Raw genomic sequence first — 17,046 nt, 5'->3', positions numbered from 1 at the left:
ACGATAGAAAAATTTATTAATCATCAGCACAAATGACACTATTTCAAGTAATTTGGTTGATTCTTTATTGTTGTTTTCCGAATTATATAGATACAGAAATATATACTGTTCTATAACAAAGAAGAATTCTATAACTATTGCAGTTCTTGACGTTCTGAATTCGCATTTCTTTATTGGAATGACGAGAGCAATGTTGACTTCATTTTAATTTGTAATGAATTGAAGACAGAAAAAATTATTTTACCGTAATATACACATATGTAACAGCAAGTGATAATGAAATTGTAAGTTATGTTGTTGGTAATAGAAAGGTAAAAATTATTGAGAAATTGTTCTTCAAATGCTTGGCGTGTTCTGCTTCAATGTTTGGCATGTTCTGGTTAGTTTTTTCAAGTTCTACAGCTGTTCCTTAGGGAAATTTTGATTTTTATTTGCTGCTAGGAAAATGGAGTCCGTCATGGCCGATGATTTTCATGGAACTAAATGAAAACGTGATAAATTAATGTCTGATATTTACAGGCTCTCGATAGAGGGCGTACTCGAGCGTTGCGATCGCGAATTCAAAATTAATAATATCAATCACGAGTAAATTATTTATCATTAAAATATTTAAACTGATTTAGATCTTTGCTTATTATTTTCATCTGAATAAATTATTTTTCAAAAATATAAGCCTTTGTTTTAGATTTAATAAGCGTTTGTGAGTTATAAAAGTTAAACATCGATTATATTTATATTATATTTAATATTTTGTTTTCGTACATCAATTATATAAACTAATTTTATTTTCTGTTTGCAGCAGAGTTGCAACGAGTTAGGTTACAGTTATTTTGGATATTTGACAGATTGAAAACAAGATGTTTTCCATCATTTTTTTACTTGCACACTCAAAGACGTTTTTGTAAATGCAAGCTGTAAGCTACAAAATTGATGAAGTAAAATATCTTAATTATGTTTTACCTGAGCTGTTTTAAATAACAAAAAATTCCTCCTCTTCTTTTGACGTACATTCCGATATTTTTAATTGAAATTTTTGATTTACTTATAAATAAGGATTCCATATTTACGTAAAGGTTTTGGAAGACAGATTAATATAAAGAATGAAATGTGCTATGCAGATATTTACTAGTTATTTCCTCCCTTTCTTAGAATATTTTGTCACATAGCCTGTTATTTTATGTTTGATGTCTGTTTGGGTTAATAATAAGAGTTCTTATTTCCATCAGAGTTGCATACTGTTGTAGTATTCGATACTGTTGTAATATGTTTCCTCTAGGAGAAAAATGAGCAATGGAAGAAGGGAGCACATGAAAAAAGAAAAAGGTTGGACGTTTTTAACTTTTATTTCCCCTAATACTTTTTAATTCTAGTGTGTTTTATACCTACTTTTTTTTACTCATTTTCTTATGAAACTTAAGTTTGGCCCGGTATGGATCCGGGAAAGATTAACGTATCAGTACTTGCGTCAAAATAATTGCCAAATTTTGGTGTCTACTGGATAGAGATATGCTAAGAATTAAAAATGTGAAATAAAACGGCAAATTAAAAATGTAAAACTCATAGCCACCATTGAGCTAGCCATTTTTTTTCTAAGAAAAAAAGATTGTGATAACAGAAATGTAGCCTATTTGACTCTGCAATTGCAGTTAGATTCAACAAGTATCTGCAGGAAAATGTACTCAAACTTTTTTAAGTGTATTTTTAGTAATTTATTTTAAATATATAATTTATTTTGTGTTAGGGGACATTTCATCCAAGGCAACTACAATAACCAAGGTGCCAGAATATTTTTGTACTTGAAAATAATTTATAGTGGTTTAATTTTGGTTGCTAAAAGCTATAACTTTTTGTTTTGCTCTTTTCCTGTAATGTTTATGTATATATATATATTGGGGATATTTCTGTATCATGATCTGTCTCGCCAAGATGCCAAATAGATTTTAAACTTGCAAATTTTTTTAAAGAAACATGTAGATGTTTGCCCCGGCGTGGCTACTAGTTATACCTTTCAAATTGGTCCCTTTCTGTGATGTTTTTTTTAGTTTCTCTTAGGCCACTGCCCGGAAGTTTGGTGATTATTCTGCCACAGATCACGATCTGGAAATCTCCCTTATATATAGCACCCCGACAAGAAAAGTGTTATAACTCTGAAATGCAGCATTTGAGAAAAATCAACATAAAGAATATTATAACTCTTATTCTGAATCAGACACAACTGTCCTTGGCTGGATAAATTGAGAGTTAGAGATGTGACAATTGTTGAGCTTGATGGGGCACTACGTATTTTTTATTGACATAACCTCAAAATTGCTGTTTGTTTACTTATGTCCCGTAAAATTCTTGCCGGGGTGTGATATATATATATATGTAGTTTTTGCATGCTTTTATCTGATGTAAATGACCAAGATTTTTTACTCTTTATGTGTAAGGAATTGATTCATATTTTCATCATGACTGCATTAATGGTGGTCTGTTGGTCTAAAACGACTTAAATTTGATTTGGACCACCATAAAATAGTTAGCAATGGTTTTTTGGACCTATTAATGTAAAAGAATAGTATGCTGTTATCAGAATTTGATTTTCTGTTTTGTTTTGTGTTATTGTTGCAAAATGCCATATTGCATATATCTGTGAATATAACATATTTTGACCAATGTAACATATAACATATGTCTCACTGACTCATGGCATCTTAACACTGAGTGATGTTTTTCCTTTCCTGAGTTACACTCTAGCTCAAGAGAGGAAAGTTATTTAAATTTTTTCCTTTAAATAAATAAATTTTCTCATTAGACAAATTTTAACATTTATCTTTTCTTTTTTTTTAAAAAAAAAAGGAAACTGTAATTTGAATTACTAAATTTTAAATAACATGCTTAGTGATACTTCAGAAATAAGTAAGAAATTAAACAAATTGATCATTGTCTTAATTTTAATATTCAATAATTCTTAGAAGAAACCCTGTAATATTTTTTATCCCACTGTCTGTTCTACGTGTAAAAAGTCTTATTTTAACCCGCAGTCTTCTCTGCATAGCTAAACCTGTTTTTCCATATAATTAAATTTAAAAAATTAGTGTACAGGGAAGAAACCTTCTCAAAGTTTGGCCCTTTTGCTAAAGAGCCAGTGTATTAATAACCAGGGGTCAATACGGAAGAAAACTGAGACCGTTTTGCAATTACTTCACAAACTTCAATCTCGGAAAAAGAAAGAAAAAAAGGCCCCTTCAAGGAATTCTAATATGTAAAAACAGACCCTTTACAAAATTCAAATTGAGAACTGTCCGTACGTGAAGTTTCACATTATGATCGCAATGATGTAATTTTACAATGACACCATCTTAAATGTAAAAGGGTTAAAACTTGAATTCAAAATTTGCTTATCATAATCCGGTAGTTAAAATATTGAAGCTTAAAAAGTCTTGTTGAAAAGGTCGAAAAAATTATCATTCGTGCTTAAAATTACAATGGATTTGTCACAAATTGAAAGTGTCACAGCGTGATAACTCAAAATTGAAAAACCATGTGTAAGAATCATGAGTAATTTTTGAAAAAGCTTTCACCAAACAACGTGACATTATGATTGAATCGTCATGAATCAAACGTGTCAGAAAGTGATAACTCAAATTCGAATGTCATGATAAGATAGCATTAAAAAAATTGGAAATCTAAAAAACACATTTAAGAGAGCAAAAAAAATTATAAAAACCTCTGAAAAAACTATCTTTGAATGACCTGAAATTATGATGAAATCGTATGTGTCAAAATGTGATAACTTGAAATCAAAATTCTTGCATTGTGGTAACATCGAATTAAATACTTCAGAAAAAAACCATGTGAAATTAACCCAAAAAAATTGTTCAATAACTGTCTCAAAACTATCAACGAATAATGTGAAATGGTGATGGAATCTTCACAAATCGAACGTGCCAAAAAGTCATGGTCAGAAATTACCAAAAGTCAAAATTCATGTGTCGTAAAAATGTATTAAATATTCTGGAATTAACGTAAAAAACTATAGGTAACCAAAAAGTGAAGAAAGAAATTTTCACAAAAGTATTTTTCTTGAAAATCAGCAACAGAAAATCTTACTTAGATTGGCCCCTGATAACATCAGTAGAATACATTAATAATAAAGCTATAAAAATGAAAGGCAACAATTGCGTTATTAATACATAATAAAAATTTTAGTAAAAATTTTGACGGAGCGGTAGAAACCAATAAATATTGTTGAAAAGTTTCAAAGAAATACCTTCTACAGTAAGGTGACTTAAGGCAAAACTGCCTCTAAAAAAAAAAAAGGCATTAATTGTGTTTGCTTTTAAATTTCAACTAATGATATATTCTTTTGCTTTGATAGATTCAGTTTTACTGATTTGAACTTATCTTATTTAACAATTAATTTTCTCTTGAATAATTATGTTATGAGTTAAAAGAAAATTCTGACTTTTTTTTATATATAAGTGAGTTTAACAATATTTTATTTAAGACGTATATATATCATTCCCTAAATAAAATGGGAGTGAAGCAGTATTTTTATTAGCTAAGTGATGTCTAAAACTAATCATTATGACGGCAAAATATTTATTTGTTTCACTTTACTGCTTTTTGTGTAGAAAAATACCGGTGTGTTATAGGTAAGAAAAATAATCTAAATTGGATAAATAAAAAATAATTTGAAATAATCTATAGAAAAAATTGGTTTGGCAATTGAAATATGTTTGATGTTTCTAAAAATGTATCAACTGTATTTTCTTTTCATGCATTGTAAACTATATCATTATTTATTATTTCAGACTAAAGCAAAAAGTTTCATCAAATGTGTTCCTTCCAGAAGAACAAAGACTTGGAAAAGAAAAAATATTGGAGGTAATCAAGATGTAACAAGAAGAAAAATTAAGTTTCCAAAAATGATCTGAATAATCATGATTCTGAATGAATTATAAATATCTTCTCATTATTCTATGCCCTAAGATTTTTCATAGTTTCTATAGATTTTACTTTTGCCATCTTAATTATGGAAAGCTTTAAAAGGCAGAAGTGCTTAATTCTACTGTTTTGTAATGGCCCTTCTGCTTACTATATTTTTCACTCTTCGTAGTTATTTTTTTATCTAGCTTAATAATTTTGATAACAAATAACTTTTATGATGGTTTCTACTGAAGAAAATTTTGAATCATCTACTTTTTATACCTTGAACTATTCTTGTAATAAGAAACATACTTTTTTCAGTTTAAATTGCCAAATTTCTGTAAACTCAATGTAGTTTTAGCTTCTAGTGTCGCTTCATGTTTTCGAAGTTTTAATGTATTAGTATAAATTAAAAATTTCAACAATGCAATTATGAAATAAGTCAACAGTGTAATTTTCTCCATGTATAAAAAATATCTTATATAGCTTCTCTTTTTAGTCAAATTCTTTTGAGAATGATACCTAAATGTTTATGCCATTGAATGTTCCAATCAAAGTTGAACCTTGTGATGAGGAAAATAAGCAGATGTTTCCTAGTCAAACAGCTTCTAGTTCACATAAAGATTTCTACTATGTTGACAAAAACTGTGTAAGTTTAGTCATTACAGTCAAAGAAATACTTGTTAGTCACGAGTATTTCTTTGAAATAAATCTATGTCATTAAAAATTTTCATATATTTTATTTTATCTTCTCATTGCATTATCTCTTTCTTCTTATTTAAATGTTAAGAATTTATTTTTCACATATCTGGCCAAAAATAATCTTGCTGACCATAACTTTAACTAAATATCTTGACCATTTGCTTATTAAAAAAATATTCATTGACTGATCTAAGAGTGAACACCTGAGGATGTATCTCTTTCCAATATCTTTCTGTAAATTTGTTTTGTTTTGAAAAGAAAGCTGCAGTTTAGAAATCAAAGTTCTGCATAAATGGTTGCTGGAAGAATCAGAAAAGAATAAAAAAATGGAAGAAAATAAATAAAAAAAATTGCTATCAAAAAATAGTAGTACTGTAGAATTTGAATTTGCAATCACTCGGAAGTAACGGTTTCCCGCTTTTAACATCTCTTCAGGTGGTCCCTTCTCATTTGATATCAATAATATTAAAAAATCCCTATGTCTAGAGCGTCCTCTAATAATATATCCCCAAAATGCCAACAAGTTGGAGTCTCGCACAGCTTCTAATATCCAAGAATCAAATAAACCTGCTAAAGGAAAAAGAGCAAAAATGAACTTTTTTTTCTTGAGAATTTTCAAAAGACAAACTTTCTTTGAAGAGGTGAATTTTTTCTTTTTTAGTAATAGTAAAAACAAATTTCGCCTAAGTGGCAAATTCCTTTGCGGAAATATAAAATGAAAAAATGTAATATGGCGTGTATATTATACGAATCTGATTATGCCCCAATTCTTTTAAGATTCTTTTTAATATTAGATATATATTATCCTTAAACTTCCTTTTCTTGAAAATTTAAATTTTGGGTATTAGTCAGGTGGAGCTTGAAATATAATATTGAACACAAATCCAACATAAACTATTTCGATCAATAAAGCATTTTAAAACTATGATGTTCAAAGTGAAGTATGTTACAAGTAAGAAATCTTAAAACCATATTTATTGTTGAATTTTAATGCCTAATAAATTAAAGAATAATTTTCAGAATTTTTGATTTTGGAAAGATTTTAAATATTTGTACTGTATTTTCTCTTTAGCTTGCTATACATTATACGTACATTAAGATTTATTTTCTTGTTTTTCTGTAGTTTGAAATGAAGTCAGCATTTAATTCTACTATACCAAAAGATGAATGTGATGCAACTGAATATGTAGAAACTTGTTATGGTGATAAAAATGAAGATGAACTAATTTTGCCTGACATTGCACCAGATTCAGAGTATGATGATACCAGCAATGTATGTTGAGATATGTTTCTTAAAATTTTAATTAAATATTTCATGTTTTAGTTTGTAGTTCCACACTTCAACAGCAGGAGTAATGGTCATTGAATATTATATTTGTATGTTTTCCTCATTTTTTAAGATCTCAACAAATCTCTCCCTTCCAATACAAAATAGTCAAGAAAAGTCATAAAAAAGAAATTTAATGCACTTCAATTGGGTAAAGCTAGAAAGAATTTTAAAATTAATATAGTTAATTTGCAGATGTTAGGCTTTTTTTTTAACGTTTTATAAGCTGATAAATTTTTAGAACTATTTTATTTCTATAGTTTAATCTTGAATCACCTGTGTTTCACCATATTGTTTGGCACAGCATGTCCTCATTTGGACCTTGTGCAACTAAACCCTACATTCAATCAATGAATCACCTGTGATGTCCTTGCCCTTCAAGATCTTAATCTGATACTTACTTTGCTGTGATTTTTATTTTTATAATGTATTGAGATAAGTAAATCACACAGTTTTTAAATCAGCAAACTTCTATTTATTTTTTAATTTATGAAAGATTTCAAATTGTAAGTATACACTATTAATTAATATTTAAAAAAATTAACATAAATAACAATGTGAGATAAATTACTTCACTTATCTTTACATCATTTATAAAAGGCTTCACAACCTTTTTCAGAAAGAGGCTGCAAGAAAAATTTAGTCTGCAGGAACCACAAGTTTTTATACAAATAATGGGAACTTAATTATTACTAAATTTAATTAATTTTGCTTTTGTCCAAAGCCCAGAAGCAGAAAGTGCCTAAAACTGTGACGCACATCGCAGAACAAACGAAGTCCTGCAGAACAATTTGTATCTTGAATAAGTGGCAGCGTTTTCCTGCGAAAAGGCTGTCACTTATTGAAGATACAGATAGTCAAGTTTTTTTAAAATGATATTTGAAAAAGTAACAAATCAAGAATGTTTGCTTTGGTTTAAAAAATAATGTAGCGTATCTGTGTATGATCCTGCATTTTAATTAATGAAAATATAGTATTTTAACGTAAAGTTGACTTTTTTTTTCGCCGTGAAATGCTTGCATAACATTTGTATAATTAATAAGTCCTGTTGCAGAACATTTGAAAATATTCTGCTTATGGGGTCCAAAGAAAAGATAAAGTATGTGTGTGACAATTTTGAATTTTTTGTCTTTTTTAATAAATTGCGGCAGTTTTTAAATTTTCTTTGGAGAAACTAACTTTACTATTCTTTCTTTTTCTTTTTTTACTGTGTGTAAATAACTTTCATCTAATTTGCAGGAAAATAATAATAAGTAAATTAAAATTTCTTGCTCTGGGAATTTCTACATTTTCTAGTTTCAAATTAATAATTTCAACAATTTATAATTTCATTGAAATCAGACTCAAAAACATACTTTCTCTGAATGAACATGCCTACATTTTTCATTGGATTTGGATATCTGACCCTCATAATATAGAAGGTAGCCGCAATCTGGGAAATATGATCTCAATAGTTTGGTCGGGAGAGCCGTTCAAAGTTTGGACCCCTTAGTGTTAATTTTACTTTTTGTGTACTTCTCTATATCTCGAGAACTTCTTAAGTGAATTGAAAAAATTTTGCACACAATTATAGAGTTCATGTATCCAAAGACAATAATTGGAAAAAATAAATGTTGTAAATGTTTACCATTTTTGTTATTATTTTATTTAATATTAGTCGAAATAATATCAAAGGAAGAAAGTAAGGAATATAATTTTTTACATCGTTTTAAAGAATATAATTTTACATAGCAAAATAGTAAAAAATTTGAGGGAAATCTGTCGAATAGTTCCTAAGAAATAAAATGTTAAAAAAGTCATATTTTAAAAATTTGATAAATGAATTTTTTAATTGTAAGTAAAATGTTTTCAATTTGCTTTTAAATTTCTCGAGATGTGGCAAAATATGTAAAAAGTAAAGTCGACATTAGGGATCCAAACTTTGGAGCACTCTCATGACCAAACTATTGGGACCATATTTTCCAAATTACGGCTATCCTCTATGTTTTGGGGCTCAGAAATCCGAATCCATTGAAGAAAAGGTATGTTTATTTAGAGAAAGTACATTTTTTTGTCTCATTTCATAACTTAAAATATCGTCTGCTCTAATTAATAAGCATATTTGAGGTCACCCCCTCGAACCATTAAGATAGGAGTCATAGAACGTGAAGATCTGATCATTATATGAAAAGTTATTCAGTGTGGCCAGTTTATAATTTTGCACACACTAAGAAAGCTTTAAATGTTTCAAGTATGATTAAGGTGTGATTAAACTCCTGTTTCTTTGTATTAGATGCAAGGTATGAAAATGAACATCCCCTTCTCCTTGTTTACGTTTTAGGAGGATTTTCTGGACCGCTGTTTAATTACTAAGTCTGTTTACATTTATTATTCTGATTATGTGGGTTATTACTTTTTAAATCATTCCAGGCAGTTCAATGGGAGTTTCATTATTTTTCTAAATCATTACAGGCTGCTAGTCATCTTAAGAATTCTTACAATTTAAGAAATTCTCAAATTTTCTAAATCCATTTTAAATATAATATGGTCAACAAGAAATAAATATGTATTTTTTTGTTTTTGAAGGATGTTGGGCAAAGTGCATCTTCCAGCATTCCAGAGATGCCACAGCAACAATGTGTTCATAAAAAGAGGAGGGGTGAAAGTAAAAGAAGGTTGAATTCCAGGAAAAGAAATTCAGGAGAAAATTATAGGCTGTACGGTGGGAAAGGTCCAGTGGTGAAATCAGCAGAAATAGGTCGAGATTGTAAATGTCCAAAAAAATGCTTTGAAAAAATAGAAGTAAATGAAAGACAAATTTTATTTCATACATTTTGGAAGTTGCAAGATTTCAATGCCCAAAACAAATTTATCTTTGATTTAATAAAAATTGAAAATGTGAAACGTAGATATACGAAAGGTGATAGTAGACGCTCTGTGTCTGTCGTTTACAATATGCAATTAAGTGGTAACCAAATTGCGGTGTGTAAGAAAGCATTTGCAAGCATTTTAGGTCTACAAAATCATATTGGACGTATTAATAACATTGTTAAGAAAATGAAAACGACTTCTGCTTTACCTCCCGACGGACGAGGTCACCATGCTTCCCACCCTCATAAATACACGGACAGTGACATAAATCAGGTTCATAAACATATACATTTTTTTCTTAAATATAAAAGTAATTATAGCAAGAATAAGAATTTAAATAAACAGTATATCTTAATGGAACATTCGCTATGTAGTTTGTATGAAGATTATGTGGCCAATTATTGTGAAGAAAATAATATACGGCCAGTTTCTGAAGATAAGTATAGAAGAATTTTCTCCGAAGACTTCAATATAAATTTCGAGCAACATAAGTCAAAGGCAAATCTTTCATGTCATCAGCTAAATGTAAAAAATACAGGATTAAAAGATAATGAGGAAAAGAGTGACAAATGTACCAGTTAAAAAGAAATGCATTTAAACAAAGTGGTCAGACTAATATTTCCTTGCAGACAGAAGAGACAAAAAAATATTCCTAATTAAAATTTTATTACTTTTGACAAGCTTGCCCTATTCTGAAACTTTTTTACAGGTACAGTTTTATATGCTATTTTGTATGCTATGTAAATTTTGGACTCATAACTTTAAATGTCCACATAAAACTTAAGTGACATGGATTTCTTGTTTGGGATGAGATTGTTTTAAAAAGATACTCAAATTGAATAATCAGTTGACCAAATAAATATTTTAAATCAAATGATCAAGTGATAATCTAATAACAATTTGGGACAATTTTTTTGGCTAGAACAAAAATTGAAAAGTGATTTGGATTTGATTCTATCGAATGGCCACTGTTGAACTCTGTTTTCCCACTTTTGGTTCACACAATATTTCCATTTTTACTGTAGTTACAGAGTATGTTAAATGACATGTGCAATATAAATATTTATACTATATTTTTCTGATGAATGTATTTAGATATTCAGTGTTTTCATCATAGAAAAAAAATGGGTGAGAATTTCTCACCCTTTCTCAAAAACAGGGTGAGATTTCAGAAAGTTAAGTGAGATTTCCAAAAACTTAAAAAACACAAATAGACTTGGAAAAAAAATCATTTCTTTTATTATAATACATTTTTAACGTCTTCTATTTTTTAAAGCATTGAATATTCTTGCTGCATCATCATAGAAGATTTTGCCTTTACTAGGTATTTGTCCATCTTACATTAGTGCATAAAAAATTTGAACTTCTTGCATGAAAAAACCTTACCTACGGTAAACACGTGGTTGCAGAGAAATGTGTTCTGAAAGGGGTTCCGTGGTTCGGTTGTGTTCTGTTGTTCGAAAAGGTTCTGAACAATACTGGTAAATAGGGAAGCTAGATAACGGAGCAAATGTTGAAAATAATGAGAGATCCAGGAAGAAAAGTGAAACGGATTTTATTCTAAATAGCGTAATTCGAAGCTTCTTCCAAAATGCGAGAAATTCGCGAATTTTGAAATTGATTTATAGAATGCGCAAATTTCTCGCAGTAATAATTTTTTAATGCGAGAAAAGAAAAAAATATGCGAGATTCTCGCGTTCTCGCGCTGTAGTGAAAACACTGGATTAATTAAAAATGCTGTAATCAAACCATTGAGTGAAACAAAATGATGCATGGTTTCATAAATTTGGGTAAACTGAATACTTGTTTCCAAAAGAGAAACTTCAATAAAGAAAACAATCCAATTTATTTTGACATGTGCTTTATTTAAAGTCTTTCAAAGTTGTAAAAATATTTATCAGGCATTCTTATTGCTCTCTCCTAGTTAAAAATATATTAGATGTCAGCAGACATTAAAGAGTGTGAGCTGAACTTTTTATTAATATTTTTCTAATAATACAATACTGCAACTTACTACTTTTTAAATTTCTCATCCGCAGTTATGAAATAATTATTAAAAATGTGACAAGTTTAAACTATACCATCAAAAAGAAATCAGTAGTCTTTTTTATTTAAATAATTAATTTGTCTTTAATATTGCACAAATATTCTGCTATTGTGTGATAAATGTTCATTCTTTTTCATGAAACTTAGTATATATGTGTGTACAAAAATATTGGAACTTCTTTGAAAGAAAGGTAATCTAATGCTGCATATTATGGATATATATATTATTATTTAACAATAGATAATTGAACTTAAATCATTCTGTGATCATTCAACTGGTAAAATAAGAACTGAAAATGTGCATTTTTTTATATTTACATTAATCAAGTTGGTGTGAGCTAAAATGGTTCAAGAGATCAACGCTTGTCTCCTGATGACAGAACCAAGGTTTGATTCCCAGTCATTCAGAACCAGACTAACATCTGCCCAGTGGTGACATAAAATGCTTTGCAGTGGTAGCCAGATCATAGATTTCATTAAAATTCCCTTGACGTGGCTAAGCGTTAATAGTTTTCTTCTCCATGTAACATTAAAGCAGTTATTTCCATTAAAAAAAAATAAAAAATCTGATGATTAATCAAAGAGCTCCCTTGTCATGTGGTTTGGATTCAAAATCACAAGGCTACAAATTTAACATTTAAAAAATAAATGGGCGAGCTATGCAGTGCCGATTATGAAATAAAACAAGTTAGTGGAAATTAACGTAAATAAACTTTTAAAGTTTTTATTGCAATTTTTGAAGTGTTGTAACATCACAACTGTATCTTGCTTTATGATTCAAAAATATAAATTTGGTGAAAATGTTTTATAAAATTGCTCTTTTAAATTATGCCAACCATTTTTTAATTGCTATGGATATATGCCAAAAAATATTTTTTAAAAATTAAGTATGAAACTAATACTTCAAAAGCTCATTAAGTTCATATTGCAAATACTCACAACTTGCCAAATATTAAATACATTTTTTTATATCAAATATGAAGTAATCTTTAGTTTTAAGTAATTTTTCTAGATAATTTCTAATTATATTTAAAAAAAAAACATGCAGCAAAAAATATTATTTCTCTTGATGCCAATACTTATGTGAATGTACTGTGCGCGAAAAAAAAAAACGGACCATTCTAAATAACTCTTTATCTAATGATAGCATCTTCACGTTCTAAGACTTAATGTTAAAGTTTCAAGGGGGTGGCCTAGTCAAACCATTCAGACCATATTTTCCAGATTGCGACTACCCCCTATATTTTGAGGGTTGGAAATCCAAATCCATCGAGAGAAAAAAAGGAATATTTATTCAGAGATAGTACGGTTTTGTGTCTGATGTCACAACTTAAAATGTTCTCTGCACTTAATAATTAGTATACTTAAGGTCACCCCTTGAGCCATTAAGATTGAGTCCTAGAACATGAAGCTCCGATCATTAGATCAAAAGTTATTCAGGGTGGTCTGTTTTTTGTGCTATGTTCATTAGGTTTATGAAACAGAGTGTTTGCATTACATATAATAAGCAAAGACTTAACAGTAAGTTACAGCCTAATGGAAAAATTTTATGATGTATTCAAATATTGATCTATAATTAAACTAAATTTTGATTGAAAGGTACAAGTAGAGTATTATCTTAACTTACTTTTTAACTGAAAAAACCATCTATACTTCTGTAGAAATTGGTAAAAATGTCAAATACCGAGAGTGTCTTCACAGAGTGTTTCTATTATTTTCATTAAAAATATAATTCACCTAAATCAATAGAATATAAAATGTAACATATTATTATGCTTGTTAAGCCTATATATCAATATATATAGAGAGAGAACCTTCTATGTCTACAACATTGCATACTGTAGAGATAAAAGTTGAACCATGTGAAGATGAAAAAGACAATAATGTAAGTTTATTTAATAAAAATAAGATATTTTAAAGAGTATATAGTATTTGAACCCTCTTAATTTCTCATTCTACTTGAATTTGTGCACAACATAATTTAAGATTTTAGCATTAACAAACAAAAATTTCTGAGAGAATGTATGTGCTTTGATGTAAATAAATTGAAAACCTATTAAAATTTATAAGGAAAATAGTTGGAGATCCTTGTTTAACTTTATATTTACCAATACAAGGAATTTGATATCACTAAAGCCATAAAATGCAATAGACTACGATGGCTCAGGCATCTATACCAACTTGTAATAACAAACCAGTAAAAAAGCTCATATTTTCATGGGAAACAGAAAGTGAGGAATACCACCAATCAGGTGACTTGACTCAGTGGAGAAGGACTATAATTTCATAAATAAGGGAAACTAGAAGAGCCATGCTGCTGGAAGGATCAGATATTACTTGGAACGTACAAATTTTATTATATTTTGTTAACTACCTGAATATAATCTGAAACTTAAATGTAATTTATTTAGTAAAGAAGAAAAATTATTTTAATGAAAAAAATCTAACATTTCTGTTTGTTTCTTTGTTGGTCTCAAAACACACTGAATTTTCTAACAATTCCAAGGTTTTCATTTTTTTTTCTCTTGTTCTTAATGTCCTTGGCAGCATAGCTGCTGCTTCATTTAATGAAGGATGTGGATTTGAAGATCCAGTCTTCTGTATCACTACTAGATCCCATAATTCCAGGTGCTGAACTTACCTCTGATTCCCAATTTATTGCTGTCACATTTCCAATACTCTAAAATTGGTATTGGCACACTGTCCTGAAACCATTTATGATAGTTTTTAGAAACTTTTTACCGGGTGAATGATAATTAAGTTTAATTTACTTTTTTTTTGTTTGGATATTAGAAGTTGTACAGGACTCACACTCATCATCAGTATTTTAGGGTAATAGATTTAGAGGATGCACTAAATGTCAGGATTATTTTGACATTATTGATATAGGCGACAAGAGGGTACCAAGCTGGAAAGACGTTAAAAGTGGGAAATCATTATTTGTATGGTGGTGTTAAATCTGATATTAGATTTTGTTTATTTTACTTGCATTGTTTGTTAGTTATTTTTTTATTATAATTATCTTATGATTATTTACTTCTAAAATATGAATGAAGCATAAATTATTTTTAATTATTAATTTGATATTCCTTGTTAACTTGAATATTTTCTTCATAATAAGCATTTTTGTGTTTTCTTTCTAGGTTTGTTCTTGTATGATAGATATTAGCACCATCTTGTCTTCAAGTATGCGACACAATATCAATATACAACATATAAAATATTAATCGAGGTTATAAAATATCTTAATGATTGGGAAATATGAAGATAAGTTTGAAGCAACTGAAAAGTATTGTTTATAAATTGGGATCAGTTTTGAAAAACTAAACAAGTGTTTGCTAGAAAACTCATCAATAAAGTATTGGTAGAAGCTGAAAAGGGCTATTTGAATAGACTTGTAGGAGTGTTTCACTCCCTTGATAAAAAGTAAAAACTAAAAGAGTTAGATTCTCCTGTTGAGGCAGAAAGCAATACTAGTACTAATTTGTGGCTACTTGACCCTCACTATATTTGTCCACTGAAAAATAAGGTTCTCACTAAAATGGAGAAAAAAAAGTCTTCTAAAATCTTTAGAGCAAAATCCTTCAGTCAAACTTCATGCATCTAGGTTGAGATCATTATCAACTTTGCAGTACTTTTTAGTAAATAAGCTTATTAATGAAACCTTTTCTGAAGATGTTTTGGGAAACTTAGAGCATCCTCTGGAATATGTTTTTTCTTGTAACACTTCTTTAAAATCTGTACAGCTTCCAATATCTAATAAATCCAAATATAGATTAAGATTTACAAACAATAGTTCCAAGTGAATCAGTGTCATCATTTTCCAAAACGCCTTTGCCGATTATTTTAGAAAATTCTTTCCAACAACCTGAAACCATTCCTACACTAACTCAAATATTTAAGCAAAATTCTTCTTTGCAAACTTGTGAAGAATCTTGCCCCAACACCAGCCCAAATATATCAACAAAATTCAAGCATATTTTTAAATACAACTTATTCATCATTGCAAGTCAAAAAAAATATTTGATTCAACACCTACACGATCAATAGAACAAAATACTCACGAATTTTTAATACAACATATGATTAGTCATTAGGAGTCAAAAAAAGAATATTTTAATCTGACATCTACCTGAAAATTCAAAAAACAGGCTCACATATCTTTAAATCCAAGGTTTTTATTACCAACTAAAAAACATCTATTATTTCAACAACTGCCCAAAGATTGGTATAAAAATTTCTTTGTTTCTTAAAGAATATTTTCAGATTCAATTTACTCCAACTCAGTAATCTAACTCCTAAAATTTTGCAATAAGAAATTAAGCGTATTCTCTAATCATATTCAAATAATTTCCGCAACTGTTCAGTTTATCTTAATACATGGTCAAAATTCTAAGGCAAAAAGACATCATTTCAATGAAAATACATCATTTATTCAAACATTCTCAAAAAGTGCAGCTCCTTCAAAACTATTTCTGTCATACCAATAGTATTTCAACATCTTCACATCATTTACCACATTTTCCAATGTAAAAACCAATTCATCGGCAGGCCTTTGAAATCACTTGTTTTGTGACTGGAATGTTTTTATGTAAAAAAGTAAATATGTATACGAAGTTTTCGTCAATAAAAATGTTTCTGAATATGAGTAATTGTGCTTGCCAAGTATTGAATAGATTTAATTTTCATCAGATATAAAAAAAATTCTGTAATTAAGTATGAACTTATAAATCAATTGTTTGTTATTTTACATATGTCTGGAAAACACTGATTATGCAGTAAATGAATAATCTCAGAAAAAGTAAACATTTAAATATGTTGTTTAATGAGACAGACTTAAAAACAAAGCTTCTTTTACCTAATAAAAAAAATTTACAACATTATGCAATGATAATAGCTGTAATCTTGTTTCTTAGCTTCCATTTTAATTGTCTTAGTTAATTGATTAAACTACATAAAAAGCATGGTTTTTAAAATATTACATAAGGGAATTAGTTTTTTTAATCCTGAATATTTTTTATCTAATCTATTTATTTTGTCTGAGCACATAGAGAATTACAGCAATGAACAGAGAAGCAGGTATTACAGTTAGAATGTGAAGCCTAGGAATAAGTAGTTACAACAGTTAAAGTGTTAAATTTTTATTTTTTAACAATAAAAAAAGGTGAGGAATTAAAAATAAAACTTCTGTGGGTGTCAGTGAATTTGAG

General features: G+C 28.8%; 1 protein-coding gene across 4 annotated transcripts; it reads left to right on the top strand.

Annotated features, from left to right (window-relative positions):
• The first annotated feature begins 817 nt into the window (after nucleotides 1-817).
• On the top strand, nucleotides 818-16,484 carry LOC107441174 (uncharacterized). Of its 4 annotated transcripts, XR_015431441.1 has the most exons (6): nucleotides 818-1,323; nucleotides 4,797-4,869; nucleotides 5,411-5,560; nucleotides 6,737-6,886; nucleotides 9,506-10,499; nucleotides 14,980-16,484. XR_015431441.1 is itself a non-coding variant. In XM_087157705.1 (5 exons), exons 3-5 carry the CDS (start codon nucleotides 5,438-5,440, stop codon nucleotides 15,061-15,063), a joined length of 357 nt encoding a protein of 118 aa, XP_087013831.1. In that variant the 5' UTR covers nucleotides 818-1,323; nucleotides 4,797-4,869; nucleotides 5,411-5,437; the 3' UTR covers nucleotides 15,064-16,484. The 4 variants fall into 4 exon arrangements, 2 of the variants coding, with proteins under 2 accessions (XP_087013831.1, XP_087013830.1); XR_015431442.1 differs by lacking the exon at nucleotides 5,411-5,560; XM_087157705.1 differs by lacking the exon at nucleotides 9,506-10,499.
• The last annotated feature ends 562 nt before the right edge of the window (nucleotides 16,485-17,046 follow it).

This window comes from Parasteatoda tepidariorum, chromosome 2 (assembly GCF_982258835.1).
Source record: "Parasteatoda tepidariorum strain Cologne lab strain chromosome 2, Ptep-v5.0, whole genome shotgun sequence".
Taxonomy (NCBI): Eukaryota; Metazoa; Arthropoda; class Arachnida; order Araneae; family Theridiidae; genus Parasteatoda; species Parasteatoda tepidariorum.
Note: the sequence above shows the minus strand (reverse complement) of the source record. Positions and strands in the feature narration are given on the sequence as shown.

Bases quoted from the DNA above. Each gene is read 5' to 3' on its own strand.
- LOC107441174 (XM_087157704.1), top strand. From the start codon at position 5,438: ATGTTTATGCCATTGAATGTTCCAATCAAAGTTGAACCTTGTGATGAG. The intron at 5,561-6,736 runs GTAAGTTTAGTC...GTTTTTCTGTAG, and splicing joins ACTATGTTGACAAAAACTGT to TTTGAAATGAAGTCAGCATT. The intron at 6,887-9,505 runs GTATGTTGAGAT...TTGTTTTTGAAG, and splicing joins AGTATGATGATACCAGCAAT to GATGTTGGGCAAAGTGCATC.